Source organism: Choloepus didactylus, chromosome 1 (genome assembly GCF_015220235.1).
Source record: "Choloepus didactylus isolate mChoDid1 chromosome 1, mChoDid1.pri, whole genome shotgun sequence".
Classification (NCBI taxonomy): Eukaryota; Metazoa; Chordata; class Mammalia; order Pilosa; family Megalonychidae; genus Choloepus; species Choloepus didactylus.
Window position 1 is genome coordinate 108,723,610 of NC_051307.1, and position 13,559 is coordinate 108,737,168.

The window sequence follows — 13,559 nt, forward strand, 5'->3', positions numbered from 1 at the left end:
TTTCCCATTTCTGATTGCATTTATTTGCATCTGCTTTCTCTTTTTTTTTTGTTAGCCTAGCCAGTGGTCCATCGATTTTATTGATTTTCTCAAAGAACCAACTTCTGGTTTTGTTGATTCTCTCTATTGTTTTCCTATTCTCAATTGCATTTATTTCTGCTCTAATCTTTGTTATTTCTTCCCTTCTGCTTGCTTTGGGGTTAGTTTGCTGTTCTTTCTCTAATTCCTCCAGGTGAGCAGTTAACTCTTCAATTTTTGCTCTCTCTTCTCTTTTAATATAGGCATTTAGGGCAATAAATTTCCCTCTCAGCACCGCCTTTGCTGCATCCCATAAGTTTTGATAAGTTGTGTTTTCATTGTCATTTGCCTCGAGGTATTTACTAATTTCTCTTGTAATTTCTTCCTTTACCCACTGGTTTTCTAAGAGGGTGTTGTTTAGCCTCCATATGTTTGTGAATTTTATGACCTTCTGCCTTTTATTTATTTCTGACTTCATTCCATTGTGGTCTGAGAACGTGTTTTGTATAATATCAATATTTTTAAATTTGTTGAGACTTGCTTTGTGACCCAACATGTGGTCTTTCCTAGAGAATGTTCCATGAGCACTTGAGAAAAAAGTGTATCCTGCTGTTGTTGGATGTAGTGTTCTATAAATGTCTGTCAAGTCTAGTTCATTTATCATACAATTCAACATCTCTGTTTCTTTAGTGATCCTCTGTCTAGATGTTCTATCCATTGATGAGAGTGGTGTATTGAAGTCTCCAACTATTATTGTAGAGGTATCTATTTCTCCTTTCAGTGATCACAGTGTTTGCCTCATGAATTTTGGGGCATTCTGGTTTGGTGCATAAATATTTATGACTGTTATGTTTTCTTGATGAATTGACCCTTTTATTAATATATAGTGTCCTTCTTTGTCTCTTTTAATTGTTTCGCTTTTGAAGTCTAACTTGTCTGATATTAATATAGCTACTCCTGCTTTTTTCTGATTGTTGTTTACATGAAATATCTTTTTCCAACCTTTCACTTTCAGTCTTATGTTTGTCCTTGTGTCTAAAGTGAGTTTCTTGTAGACAGCATATAGATGGGTCCTGTTTTTTAATCCATTCTGCCAGTCTGTGTCTTTTTATTGGGGTGTTTAATCCATTTACATTTAGTGTTATTACTGTAAGGGCAGTACTTTCTACTACCATTTTGTTTTTTGGAATTTATATGTCATATCTTATTTTTTCTTCTCCTTTTACCTTTCCTGATAATCTTCATTTCTGCACTCTTCTCCAACTCTCTCTATCTCCTGTCTTTTCCTATCAGCCTGTAGCACTCCCTTTAGTATTTCTTGTAGTGCCGCTCTCTTATTCACAAACTCTCTCAGTGTCTGTTTGTCTGAAAATGTTTTAATCTCTCCCTCATTTTTGAAGGAAAGTTTTGCTGGATATAGAATTCTTGGTTGGCAGTTTTTCTCTTTCAGTATCTTAAATATATCATGCCACTGTCTTCTTGCCTCCATGGTTTCTGCAGAGAAATCTGTACATAGTCTTAGTGACTTTCCCTTGTATGTGATGGATTGCTTTTCTCTTGCTGCTTTCAGAATCCTCTCTTTGTCTTTGACATTGGACAATCTGACCAGTAGGTGTCTTGGAGTAGGTCTATTGGGATCTATTCTATTTGGGGTACGTTGTACTTCTTGAATCTCTAATTTTCTGTCTTTTATAAGAGTTGGGAAATTTTCAGTGAATATGTCTTCTATTACTCTTTCTGCCCCTTTTCCCCTCTCTTCTCCTTCTGGGATACCCATAACACGTATATTTGTGCGTTTCATGTTGTCACTCAGCTCCCTAAGACCCTGCTCATATTTTTCCATTTTTTTCACCATCTGTTCTTTTGTGTGTATGAATTTGAATGACCTGTCTTCCAGTTCACTGATCCTTTCTTCTGCCTGTTCAAATCTACTGTTGTGTCCCTCCATTGTGGTTTTCATCTCCTCCATTGTGGCCTTCATTCCCATGAGTTCTGCCATTTGTTTTTTAAGTTTATGAATTCTTCTTTATGGTCAGCCAGTGTCTTCTTTATATCCTTCAGCTCTTTTGCTATATCTTCCTTCATTTCATCAAATTTATTTAGCATTAGTTGCCTCCACTCCTGTGTCTCAGCTGAGCTATTAGTTTGTTCCTTTGGCTGGTCCATGTTTTTGTGTTTCCTGGTATGGCTTGTTATCTTAAGTTGTCTAGGCATCTGATTTTCTTGATTAGTTTATTTTGGAGCTTGTTTTCTATCTTTTACCTAGTGGTTTTCTTGTTGGTTGGCTTTGTTCTCTGGCCTCTGTTATTCAGTTCAACTTATTCTAGACCTCTAACTTAGGTTCTATTTAGTTGATCAGAATTTTTCCCCTCTTGTTTTTTCTGTTTCTTGCTCTATCTCTATGTAACCTTTTTGTGAGTGGGTCTCCTCAGATACGGTCGACCCTAGTCAGATTTTCCCGGTCTAGTGAGGCCCAGGTCTCATTGGGAGGGTATGGAGTTTTCCTGAGAATGAGACCCTCCTATGAGGCCTTTAGAATTGGTGCTTTTCCTCTCCTGTCCAGCAGGTGGCGCTTCCCAGCCCGCTGCTCCCCCGCCAGTGTAAGGAGGTGTGGGGACTTTAGTTCTCCTGGTGACTCTGATCCTGTCAGGGGCGTGGCTGACTGAGGCCGGAATCTGGATTCCAGCCCCTGGGGTCTGAGTTCCCAGAAGGAGGACTGCCAGTTGAGCTGGGCCTCCCTCCACTCTCCCAATCCTCAGAACTCCAGTTGTCTTTCCGGGGCACTATTCCCTTCTCCTCTCTCCTCTTTGGGGCCTCTCCAGGTAGATTCCTTGGTCAGCCTGAGTTGCCAATTAAAGACGGGGGTGGAGGGCTTCAGTAGTGAATACGGAACTCAAAGACACTGTGGGTACTCTTTCTCCCCTCAAGCCCAGCCTAGTCCCTCAACCTGGGTTTTCCAATAGAAAATAACCACATATATTACTTTTAGATTAAAAAAAAAAAAAAAAAAGTAGAAAAGAAATCAAGAAAAAGAAAAAAGGGAAAAAAAAAAAAGTCTCTTTTAAACGTCTTTCCCCAGCCTGGAAGTTTTGTCAGTGTCAGAATAGAGCATTTAAAGATATGCTTTGGGCTATTGTCTAATAATTACTCTCCAACAGCTTCAGTTCCACCCCTGCGGGGGGTGGAGTGGGTGGGGGAAGCTATTGAAATGCAAAAAGATAAGGGATCAGTGAGAAGCCAGAAGGGACAAAATGTAAGGGAAAAAAAAATGGCTTTTTTGGAGTCTGGGAATGGGTGCCCGCATTTACGTGCCCCCACTTCTTGGAGCCCAGCCCTTCTTTAGCACCCCAGCTCCCAAAGTTAGTTAATTAATTTGTTAATTAATTCTGCAGTTGAGGCTGGGTTGAGCCTCCCTTCTTGCCCTCAGCAGATTGCTGTTTTTTGTTCCCCCCCCCCCCCCCCTTTCAGGGAGCCGGCAGCAAGACAGTCTGTGAGGTCTGGGTGGGGAGGGGTGCCAGACCCCTGGTCTGGGGAACTTACAATGTTCGCTGCGGTCACAGCTTTTCCTCCAATTCCAAACTTGCGTCCAATGTGTGACTGGTTACTGGAGACCCCGAAAACACTGTTTCATATAGTTCTTGGGTAATTGCCAGCTGAGCCCCTGTTCTCTTCTCAGCCCGCCCTTTCAAATTTGAGTTTCCAGCTCGCACAGCCTCGGCCGGGTGCCGCGTAGGGCCGCGTGGAGAGAGAAGGCAGCAGGGCCGGCCGCGTCCACACCCGTTTATTCGCTCTCCTGCCGGCCCGCAGCGCGCACAGGCCTCTATGGTTTAGTTTTGTTTCCAAATACAGTTTTTGTTTTCTTCCATGGCTTAACTTTTTTTTTCTCTCCCTAACTAACTACCTTGGGTTTCTGTAGGCCTCATGGACGAAGATGTAGTCCATATGCAAGAGCTGAGCTTGCTTTGGATTCCACCATGAGAAAAGAAATAGAAATCATCTGCAGGCTCAGTTTGTTGCTTTTATATTTGAAGCTAAATTCACAGGAAAAGTACAAACAAATATGAATGTTTGGAAGTAATAAAAAGAGCTCCTGCTGCACATTTATAAAAGATTGGCGTTTTAGAGCATCTTGTTGCAAGTCCAGGGGAACTTAATCAGGGGAGAGTTCCTTAAAATGAATCTATTATGGATTAAGGGCTTTTTTGTGGATTAAGGGCTTTTCATTCTTGCAACTTGTGGATGGCTATTGAAAGATTACCCTTCCCCAAAGCAAACTGAGGCAGCTGGTTCCCTCTGCCCACATGTGTTTCATACCTGCTAGGAGTTCAGGACTCCTGCATTTAAACTGTAGGCCTCAGTTTCAAATTCGTACGCTGCACTTCCAAAAGAAAAGCAAAATTCCAAATTTGAAACATGGTGAAGTGGGCCAGTCTGACAGACCAGACCCCCATAAGAATGCTTTGTTTCAAGAAATCCTCAAATTTACTTCATGGGGGCCTGGGGGTTCATGGAATATAATGTGAATAATATTGTTTTTCAATTCAGCCCAAAGTCTGAGCTTCTTGAGTCTTTTTACCTCTGTATCTATCCTCCGTTCCCATTACAGTGCCTGGCATATATTAGGTGCTCAACAAATGTCTGTTGAATAGAATTAGAGGTAATTTAAGAAGAGGAAAAAGGAGTGTCAGAGGAAGATTCCAAGATGAACAAGAAAATAGAAGATGACTGTTTCATGAAGACAGGAATAAAGGACAAATCATGAATAAGAGTCAGATGGGGGAGGGAGACTACCTGTAAGGTATAGGTATAATGTGATGAAAATAATTACAGTCCAATTAAAAAGGTGACTAACTGTAAGTAGTCCAAGGTGACATTATTTTTGAGTACAGTTTTTTTTATACTTTAAAAATTTTATCAAAGAACAAGGATTTATGAAATTTTCTTTTACTGTACACAATCCAAATCAAACAGCTTTTAGTGATGCACTGTACACTTTCTTAGAACATTTTAGCAGAATCAAGCAATGACTAACATCATTGGGATCTGACCACTACATAAAATTCTTTTATGCAAAAAAAAAAGGAAAAAAAAGAGTCTCCGTCAATTTTTTAAGCCTTTATGTTGGCATGGAACCACTTCCTAATTCTGGAGTGGTACATCATTTCCGTATTTCAGGTAGCAAACAGTAAGATATAATTCCATCTCCCTAAAGGTGGTTAAATTAGTTAATTGGTAAGATTTTATTAAGTCAGTAAATAAAGTAACTCCTAGAATTTTAATCCTGAGATCCTTTGAGTAAAAGAAGCATATAGATGTACATTATATAAAGGACATTAGGTACCTAGAGGAATCACCTTCTGACTCAGATAATCTTTTTGTTTGCACAATTACTTAATTAAAACAAAACATAAAAATCCCTGCATTAAAAAATATATATATCTGGCACTTATGCTGTCATGAAAAAGAAGCATTGAGCTTGGATGTGGAAGATCTAGATTCAGAGTCTATTTCTGCTACCAGCTGTGTGATGTAGAAGAGGTTAAACCACTCTGCAGATAATGATATTTATCCTCATGACAAGGGTTTGTGAAAAGAATTAAATAAAAGGATCTACCCCAAGGCCCTGAGTGGATACTTAATCAGTATTAATTGAATACTCCCATCCATCTAGTCCCTGCAAAGGAGAAGCCAAACAAATCTTTGGACAGTAAGGTAAGTGTATAATCCTGTCCTCAAGCACTTGTTATGTTGTGTGTACAAAGTCCATTCTTAGATGCCATTAATTCTTGCTCTGTAGGAAGTTGTTTTTAAAATAAGCCACGCTCCAAACTGGGCCAAAGGGTAAAGGTCGAAACTGACTGTGTTTTAAAACTTCAACTTCCATGTGAGACCAAAGGAAGAGATGTCTATTTGGTGCAGGATCTATATTTTCTAAACAGTATATAACTCTACAGTCAGTTCAAACACCACAGTTACATGGAACTTTGAATAGGAAGTGAGATATGGTAGGTTTGTATAGGTTAGAGTGAAACAGTGACACATCCCAAAGTTATTTAGGCAGAGAATAAAAATATATTTGCAGGGCCCCCCCTGAGGAATGGGGGGAAAATGTGGATGAGTTGGACTTCCTCACCTGGACTGATGCTGATGTTGTCACAAATATTGAGGACTGGTGGTTTGATGTGCTGAGCCCTCTATCATGGAACTTGCCCTTATGAATCTCGTTACTACAAAGGAGAGGCTATACTTGCACATAATTGTGCCTAAGAGTCTCCCCCTGAGTACTGCTTTGTTGTTCAGATGTGGCCCTCTTTCTCTCTCTCTAATTAAGCCACCTCGGCGGGTGAACTCACTGCCCTCCCCACTACATGGGACTTGACTCCCAGGGGTGTAAATCTCCCTGGCAATGCAGGATATGATACTCCTGGGGATGAATCTGGACCCAGCATCATGGGATTGAGAATATCTTCTTGACCAAAAGGGGGATGCGAAATGAAATGGAATAAAGTTTCGGTGGCTGAGCGATTTCAAGTGGAATCAAGAGGTCACTCTGGTGGACGTTCTTATGCACTATATAGATAACACCTCTTAAGTTTTAATGTGTTGGAATAGCTAGAAGTAAATACCTGAAACTAACTCCAACCCAGTAGTCTGGACTCTTGAAGATGATTGTATGACAGTGTAGCTTACATGGGGGAACAGTGTGATTGTGAAAACCTTGTGGATCGCACTCCCTTTATCTAGTGTATGGATGGATGAGTAGAAAAATGGGGACAAAAACTGAATGAAAAATAGGGTGGGATGGCAAGGATGTTGGGTGTTCTCTTTCACTTTTATTTTTTATTCTTACTCTGATTCTGATGTAAGGAAAATGTTCAAAAATAGATTGGAGTGATGAATGCATGACTACATGATGGTACTGTGAACAGTTGATTGTACATCATGGATGATTGTATAGTATGTGAATATATTTCAATAAAACTGAATTTAATAAAAAAAAGCCACACTCAAAATGTGGTATATATATATATACAATGGAAAATTATTCCGCTATAAAAAGGGATTAAGTTCTGTTACATGCTATAACATGGATGAACCTTGCAGACCTCATGTTGAGTGAAATAAGGCAAATTCGTAAAGTCGAAATTAGAATACAGGTTACCAGGGGTGGGGGTGAGGAATGAAGAGTTAATGCTTAACTGATACAGAGTTTCCGTTTAGAGAGATGGAAAAGTTTTGGTAATAGACGGTATATTTCACAGTTGCTGAAACAAACACAATGCAATGGTTTGGTTAAACAATGGGAAAGTATTGGCTCATGTTTTTGAGGCTAGGAGGGGTCCAAAATTGAAGCATCAGCCAAGTGATGCTTTCTCCTTGAAGACTCTGGTATTCTGGGCTTACTGCCGTCAATCCTTGTGGTTCTTTGCCTTTTCTGTCATGTGATGATATCCTCTCCTTTCTTCTGGCTTTTAGCGTTTTGTGACTTCTCTTTCTGTGTCCAATTTCCTTTGCTTATAAGGACTTCAGTTCTCTTGGACCATCCTCATTCAGTTTGGGCACACCTTAACTAATAAATCTTCAAAGATCCTATTTACAAATGGGTTTACACCCCCAGGACCAGGGTTTGGGACCTGAACATGCCTTTTGTGGGGGACAAGGTTCAATTCCCAAAAGATGGTGTTGATGGTGCACAATAACGTGAATGTAACTAACACCACTGAATTGTATATTTGAAAGTGGTTCAAATGGGAAATTTATATTGTATATGTTACCACAATAGAAATACAATAAAAACCATAGAACTGTACAACACAAAGTGAATCCTAGTGTAAACTAGTTAATAACTATAACAACATTGGTTCATCAGTTATAACAAATGTACCACACTAATGCAAAATATTAATGGTAGAGAAGAGGAGATGTTTATGGGAACTCTGTACTTTCTGCATGGTTTTTCTCTAAACCTACAATTGCATAAATAGATTGGAGAAGAAGATATTGAACAATTCCAACACCCTAAAAAAATAATGAGCCATATTCTGGTGGACATACAGATAAAATGACATTGGAACCAAAGGGACTATAAAGGATCATCTAGGCCAGTGTCTCACAGACTTCACTATGCAGCAGAATTGTCTGCAGAGCTGGTAAAGTATAGATTCCCTGGTCCCACTCCAGAGATTCTGATTGTGTCTGGTGTGCAGTCCAGAGGATTCTGAGATAGCTGGTGAGTTTGGGAACTAGTCGCCTTTATTTTGTAAATGAAGAAAACAGTACCTGAGAGAGAAAGTGAATGACCCTGTTTCACCCAGCAAGTCATGCAGTGCATCAGACTTGCCTTTCTGTATAAAATATCTGAAGCTATAGGCAGGATAACTATCCATGCCCACACCTTTATAGTGATCCACATAGAAACCTGATTCTGTTAGTTTGGATGGGGTGGTGATTAGAAATGGAAACTGTTTTACACCTTGCTTAAATTATTGGAATGTGATTTTTTTTTCCCTCAGGTGTTATTTCCAATTTTGTCAGTTATGTGTGTAAAGTTGCCACAGGAAGATATGGACCGTCTCTTGGTGCAGTAAGTATTTCTGGCTTAAATTAAATTAACTTCATTTTGAAATAATTTTAGACTTACAAGAAAGGTGCAAAATTAATATGAGTTCCCTTATACCCTTTACCTAACTTCTCTAATTGTTACATCTTACAGAACCACAGTACAGTTAATATTGGCATTAACATTGAAGTAATATTAACAAATCTACATCTAATTTGAAATTTATGCATTTGTAAAGCTTTGTAAATTTCAGGCTATAGCTTTGAACTGTTGGTCATTTGTTTATGCTTGCTGGAATAGGGCACATTTCAAGAGAATTTTACACATCAAGAGGAGTCAGAATAGCCTTGAAACAATCTAATTACAGATTTGAATATGATACTATAGCCTCCATTTTAGTCAAAATTTAAGTGTCTAGTATGTGTCAGGAACTACAGCCAGAGAGCAAGACAGTCAAGATTCCTCTCCACAGGAGTTTATGTTCTGGATGCTAAAAAGAAAAAGTGCTTTTTTTTAAATTTAATGGCCAGTATATATGCACACATAAATCTTTATGTAACATGTCTTTAAAGACTGTACATTCAATATTTATGTGTTTAAATACTAATGTACTTAAGTGCATTCAAATAGGGGATTTCATATTTAAAGAAACCCCAGAAAGGTTCATTGTTTGAAAAGAACCTTTATGTAGAATAATATCCCCTAATTTGTGTATTCCTTAAAATTTCATATACTTAATTTTCTTAAGATGGCCTGTATCTTGTCCTATTATCTACCTGTTTTCTTTGCTTAAACAGAACCCTTTTTTTTCTTCATGGACTGTGTTTGTTTTCTATGTAAAGCTTCAAATCATATTTTCTTTATCTCATTCAGTAACTAAGCACCTGTTGTATGAAGGCATTGGAGAACACTAGGATGAATCAGGAGTAGACTTTGCTTTTGTTTAGTTTAGTTGGAGAGAAAACATATACATATTTAAGATACACTGAAAGGGATTTCCCCTTTGTTCTTTTTTTCCCCCCTTTATTGAATGATATTTTCACTGAATATGAAATTCAGAGCTGACAGTTCGTTCAGCAGTTGAAAAATGTGCCATTTCCTTCTGACCTCCATGGTTTTGAAAGAGAAGTAGTTGTCATTCAAATTGTTTTTCCCTATGGGTAAGGTGTCAATTCTCTCACTACTTGTAAGATTTTTTTGTTTTCTTTAGTTTTCAGAAGTTTGATCATGTGTATCTTGGCATGGATTTCTTTATGTTTATCCCATTTGGAGTTTACTCAGCTTCTTGAACCTGTAGGTTTATGTCTATTTTAGTTTCCTAGGCTGCTTAAAGCAGATACCATGAAAATAGGTTGGCTTAAACAATGGGGATTTATTAGCTTATAGCTTGAGGCTGAGAAAATGTCCAAATCAAGGTATCATCAAGGCTATGCTTTCTTCCCCAAGACTGGCTGCCGGCACATGGAGACGTCTGCTGGTCTCTCCCTTCACTTCCAGGTTTTGTTGTTTTCAGCTCCTTGCTTCTGTGCTCTCACTGTATTCATTCCATTTATAAAGGACTCCAGTAAGAGGATTAAGACCCATCCTGAATGAGCTGGGTAACACCTTAACTGAAGTAGCCTCATTAAAATATCCTACTTCAATGGGTTTACACCTGCAGGAATGGATTTGATTTAAGAACATATTTTTCTGGGATACATACAGCTTCAACCCACCACAACATATTTTGGGAAATTTTCAGCCATTATTTCTTTGAGTACTTTTTTAACCTACCCTCTTTCCCCTTTCCTTCTGGGACTCTGATAATATGATTAGATCTTTTGTTATAGTCTCACAGGTCTCTGAGGCTCTGCTCATTTTATTTTTTAAAGTTTCTTTTCTTGTTGTTCTGATTGGGCAATTTCTATTCTGTCAGATTATTTCCTCTGTCCTTTCCATTCTGCTGTTGAGCCCATATATTGAGTGTTTTTATTTTGGTTCTTGTTATTTTTCAGTTCTAAAGTTTCCAGTGTTGTTCTTTATAACTTCTGTTTATTTGCTGAAACTTTGTTTCTTTGTTGAGACATTCTATTTTATCGTTTGTTTCAAGGGTGTTTGTAATCGCTTGTTGAAGCATTTTTTGTGATGGCTGCTTTTAAATGCTTGTCTGATAATTCTAACATCTGTCATCTCAGTGTTGGCGTCTGTTATATTCACAGAGATTTTCCTGTTTTTTGGTATAAAGTGATTTTTCAGTTGAAATCTGGGAATGTGGGGTATTATATTATGAGACTCTGGATCTTATTTAAGTCTGTTTTAGCAGGCCTACTTGGACACTGCCCTGGTGAGGGGAGGGAGGGTGCCATCTCATTGCTGCCATGTGGGGGTGGAAGCGCAGGATCCCCACTGGGCCTCTGCTGAGATCTCCCTGGCTGGGAGGGGGAGGGATGCCTTGATACTGCTCCATGTGGCCTCCCCTGACACCACCCTGGTGGGGATGTTTGTTGCCTCATTATGCCTGGCCAGGGTAAAAGTCTAATCTCCCCATTTAGCCTTTGTTGATGGGGGTGGGGCTACAGTTTTTTCCTGAGGTGTTTGGCTGGAGTAGATTCGTTATTTTCCAACAGTTTTCTGTCTTGCTAGACTCCCATTTCCTGGCACTTTGGCTAGAGATAGTATTATTTGGGTTGGATTTATTTTTTGCACCCATTGGTATTTCCAGGTTGTTGGTTTTCCCGAGCTCAGTCTGAGCTTATGAAGCCAAAAGAAAATTCAGGAAACTCACCTTGGGTCCTGAGGTCTGTAGCTGATCTACTTACTTCTCTCCACCTTTCAGAGTCATCTTATGGTTGTTTCAATATAATATCCAAGGTTTTTAGCTGTACATAGCTTCTGGAAGCAGAAGGCCCTTAGAGCAACTTCATTTAAAAATCATCATGGAAAAAGAAATCTCACACACTGTTAATACGATAGATACAAAGATTGTATAGATAGGGAAAATTATAAAGTAGGTAAAAATTAGAATGTGTCAGTCAGGGTTCTCCAGAGAAACAGAACCAACAGGATATATTTACATGTGTGTATGTATGTAAAGCTTTATTTTAAAGAATTGACTCTCGTGACTGTCACGGGTGGCAAGTCTGAGATCCAAAGGGCAGGTTGGTAAGCTGGAAATTCCTGTAAGAGTGATTTTACAGTCTTGAGTCCAAAATATATAGGGGAAGCCAGAAGGATAGAAATTCCAAGAGGAGTTGATCTAGTCTCGGCAGAATTTTCTTCTTCCTTTTGGAACCCTCTCTTCTTTGCTCTTAAGACCTCCCAAATGATTAGATGAGGCCCACCCACATTATTGAGGGTGATCTCATTTACTTAAAGTCAGCTGATTGTAGAAGCTAATACCATCTACAGAATACCCCTATAGCAACATCTAGATCAGTGTTTGACCAAATAACTGGGCATCATAACCTAGTCAATTTAACACATAAAATTAACCATCACAGATATGCATATTGATTACAAATGTATAATCAGTGTGCATAAACAGATTATTAATGGAGGACAAAAGATCTTCACCTCTAACCAAAGGGATTAGGGTCTACATGGATGGGGGTCCAGGACCCTCTGAAATTGTATTTAAAATATATATAAATGTGATGTTTTTCTGAGGAGCCACGGCCATTTTTATTAGATTCTTAAAAACCTCTGACTAGAAAATAAAGAACCTCCTTCTGCATGGGGATGGGCCCAAACAATTCTCAAGAAAGCAAGTTGTGATATATTCATACATGCAAGTATGTTTTAATTTGTGTAGATAAAGGTCACATTAGAAAAATTCTAGAAGAAAAATGGACCTACCTCCTATCTTTTAAAATAATATACAATAAGTACTGTAAAGTTGTAGTCACAATGAAACTGCTTTAAATAAACATGCATAGCTAATGAGAATATTTCTCTAATTTAAAAATACTAGTAATGAGCACTTTACATGGAGTACATATATATATAATCATCTATGGGAAAGTAGTTTAGGGGGAATTCACAAACTTAATGCTATTCTTTCATAACAAATAATTGCTTCATTTTTTTGGAAAAGTATAATTTTATGGTGCTTTTTCCTCTCAGAAAATAAGGTTGCAACTTCTGGGTTTTGTTGAGTTGGGTTTTGTTTCAAAAACAAAAACAAAAAAATCTTGGATATTAAAAGCCTGGAACAAATTATTCAGAATAAATATAAATATAACCAGCATTACATGTTTGCACCCAAGGGAACCATGACTCTGCAAGTTATGTGGAGAAACACAACTTCTGAGATGGTTCTTAGATGAGTGAAAGTTGCTGTGACTCATTTAGGACCTAGAATGGGGAACCAGGGAAAAGTTGAATAAATCACGGAGGAGTGTGTATGTGTTTTGAGTTTGATATTGATTTCTAAAGAAGCCCCATGTTTTAGCATTTTAGGCTCTTGCATGGAAGCCAGTTTGGTCAACATACAGAAGCCGATGGTTGAGCTTAAATATAAACTATAGAACTCGTTCTGACTCCTAACCTCCACTGTAAAGTTGGCAGGTACTCACACACCCAGCCTATTCTCTTTAATGTGTAGCTAAGGTTGTTCTTCCAGCTTTTCAGCCTAGACACTGGGTTGTCTTTGTCTGCTTACCTTAACTCAGATCTTGTGTTCTCCTGAGGAATGTGTATGCTGTCCTTCCAGCTGGCAGTTGCCCCACCCCATTTACAGGAATGCACTTTTAGCTGGTTTCCTTGCTCAGGCCAACCAGCAACTGTGCATTAGGGGCTGGAAACAACTGGGATCACTGGGACTCATAATAATTTTCTTTGAAGAATTAGTAAATCCTAAAACATAAGATAACCCTATGTTCTGAAGTAACCTTACACGTAGAAGACTGAAAGAAAATAGGTGATAATTAAGGGATATAGTTGCTATTTTCCAGAAATATCCTTTTTAATATGAAAAATTAGAGGTGTTCCGTTTTAATTATAG

General features: G+C 38.6%; 1 protein-coding gene across 2 annotated transcripts in view; it reads left to right on the plus strand.

Annotated features, from left to right (window-relative positions):
• Positions 1–13,559, plus strand: part of PARL (presenilin associated rhomboid like) — a 77,609-nt gene that overhangs the window by 38,812 nt on the left and 25,238 nt on the right. For both annotated transcript variants that reach the window (XM_037839583.1, XM_037839578.1), the window contains exon 7: positions 8,532–8,602. In XM_037839583.1, coding sequence (XP_037695511.1) covers positions 8,532–8,602 — 71 coding nt within the window. The remainder of the gene's footprint in view (positions 1–8,531; positions 8,603–13,559) is intronic.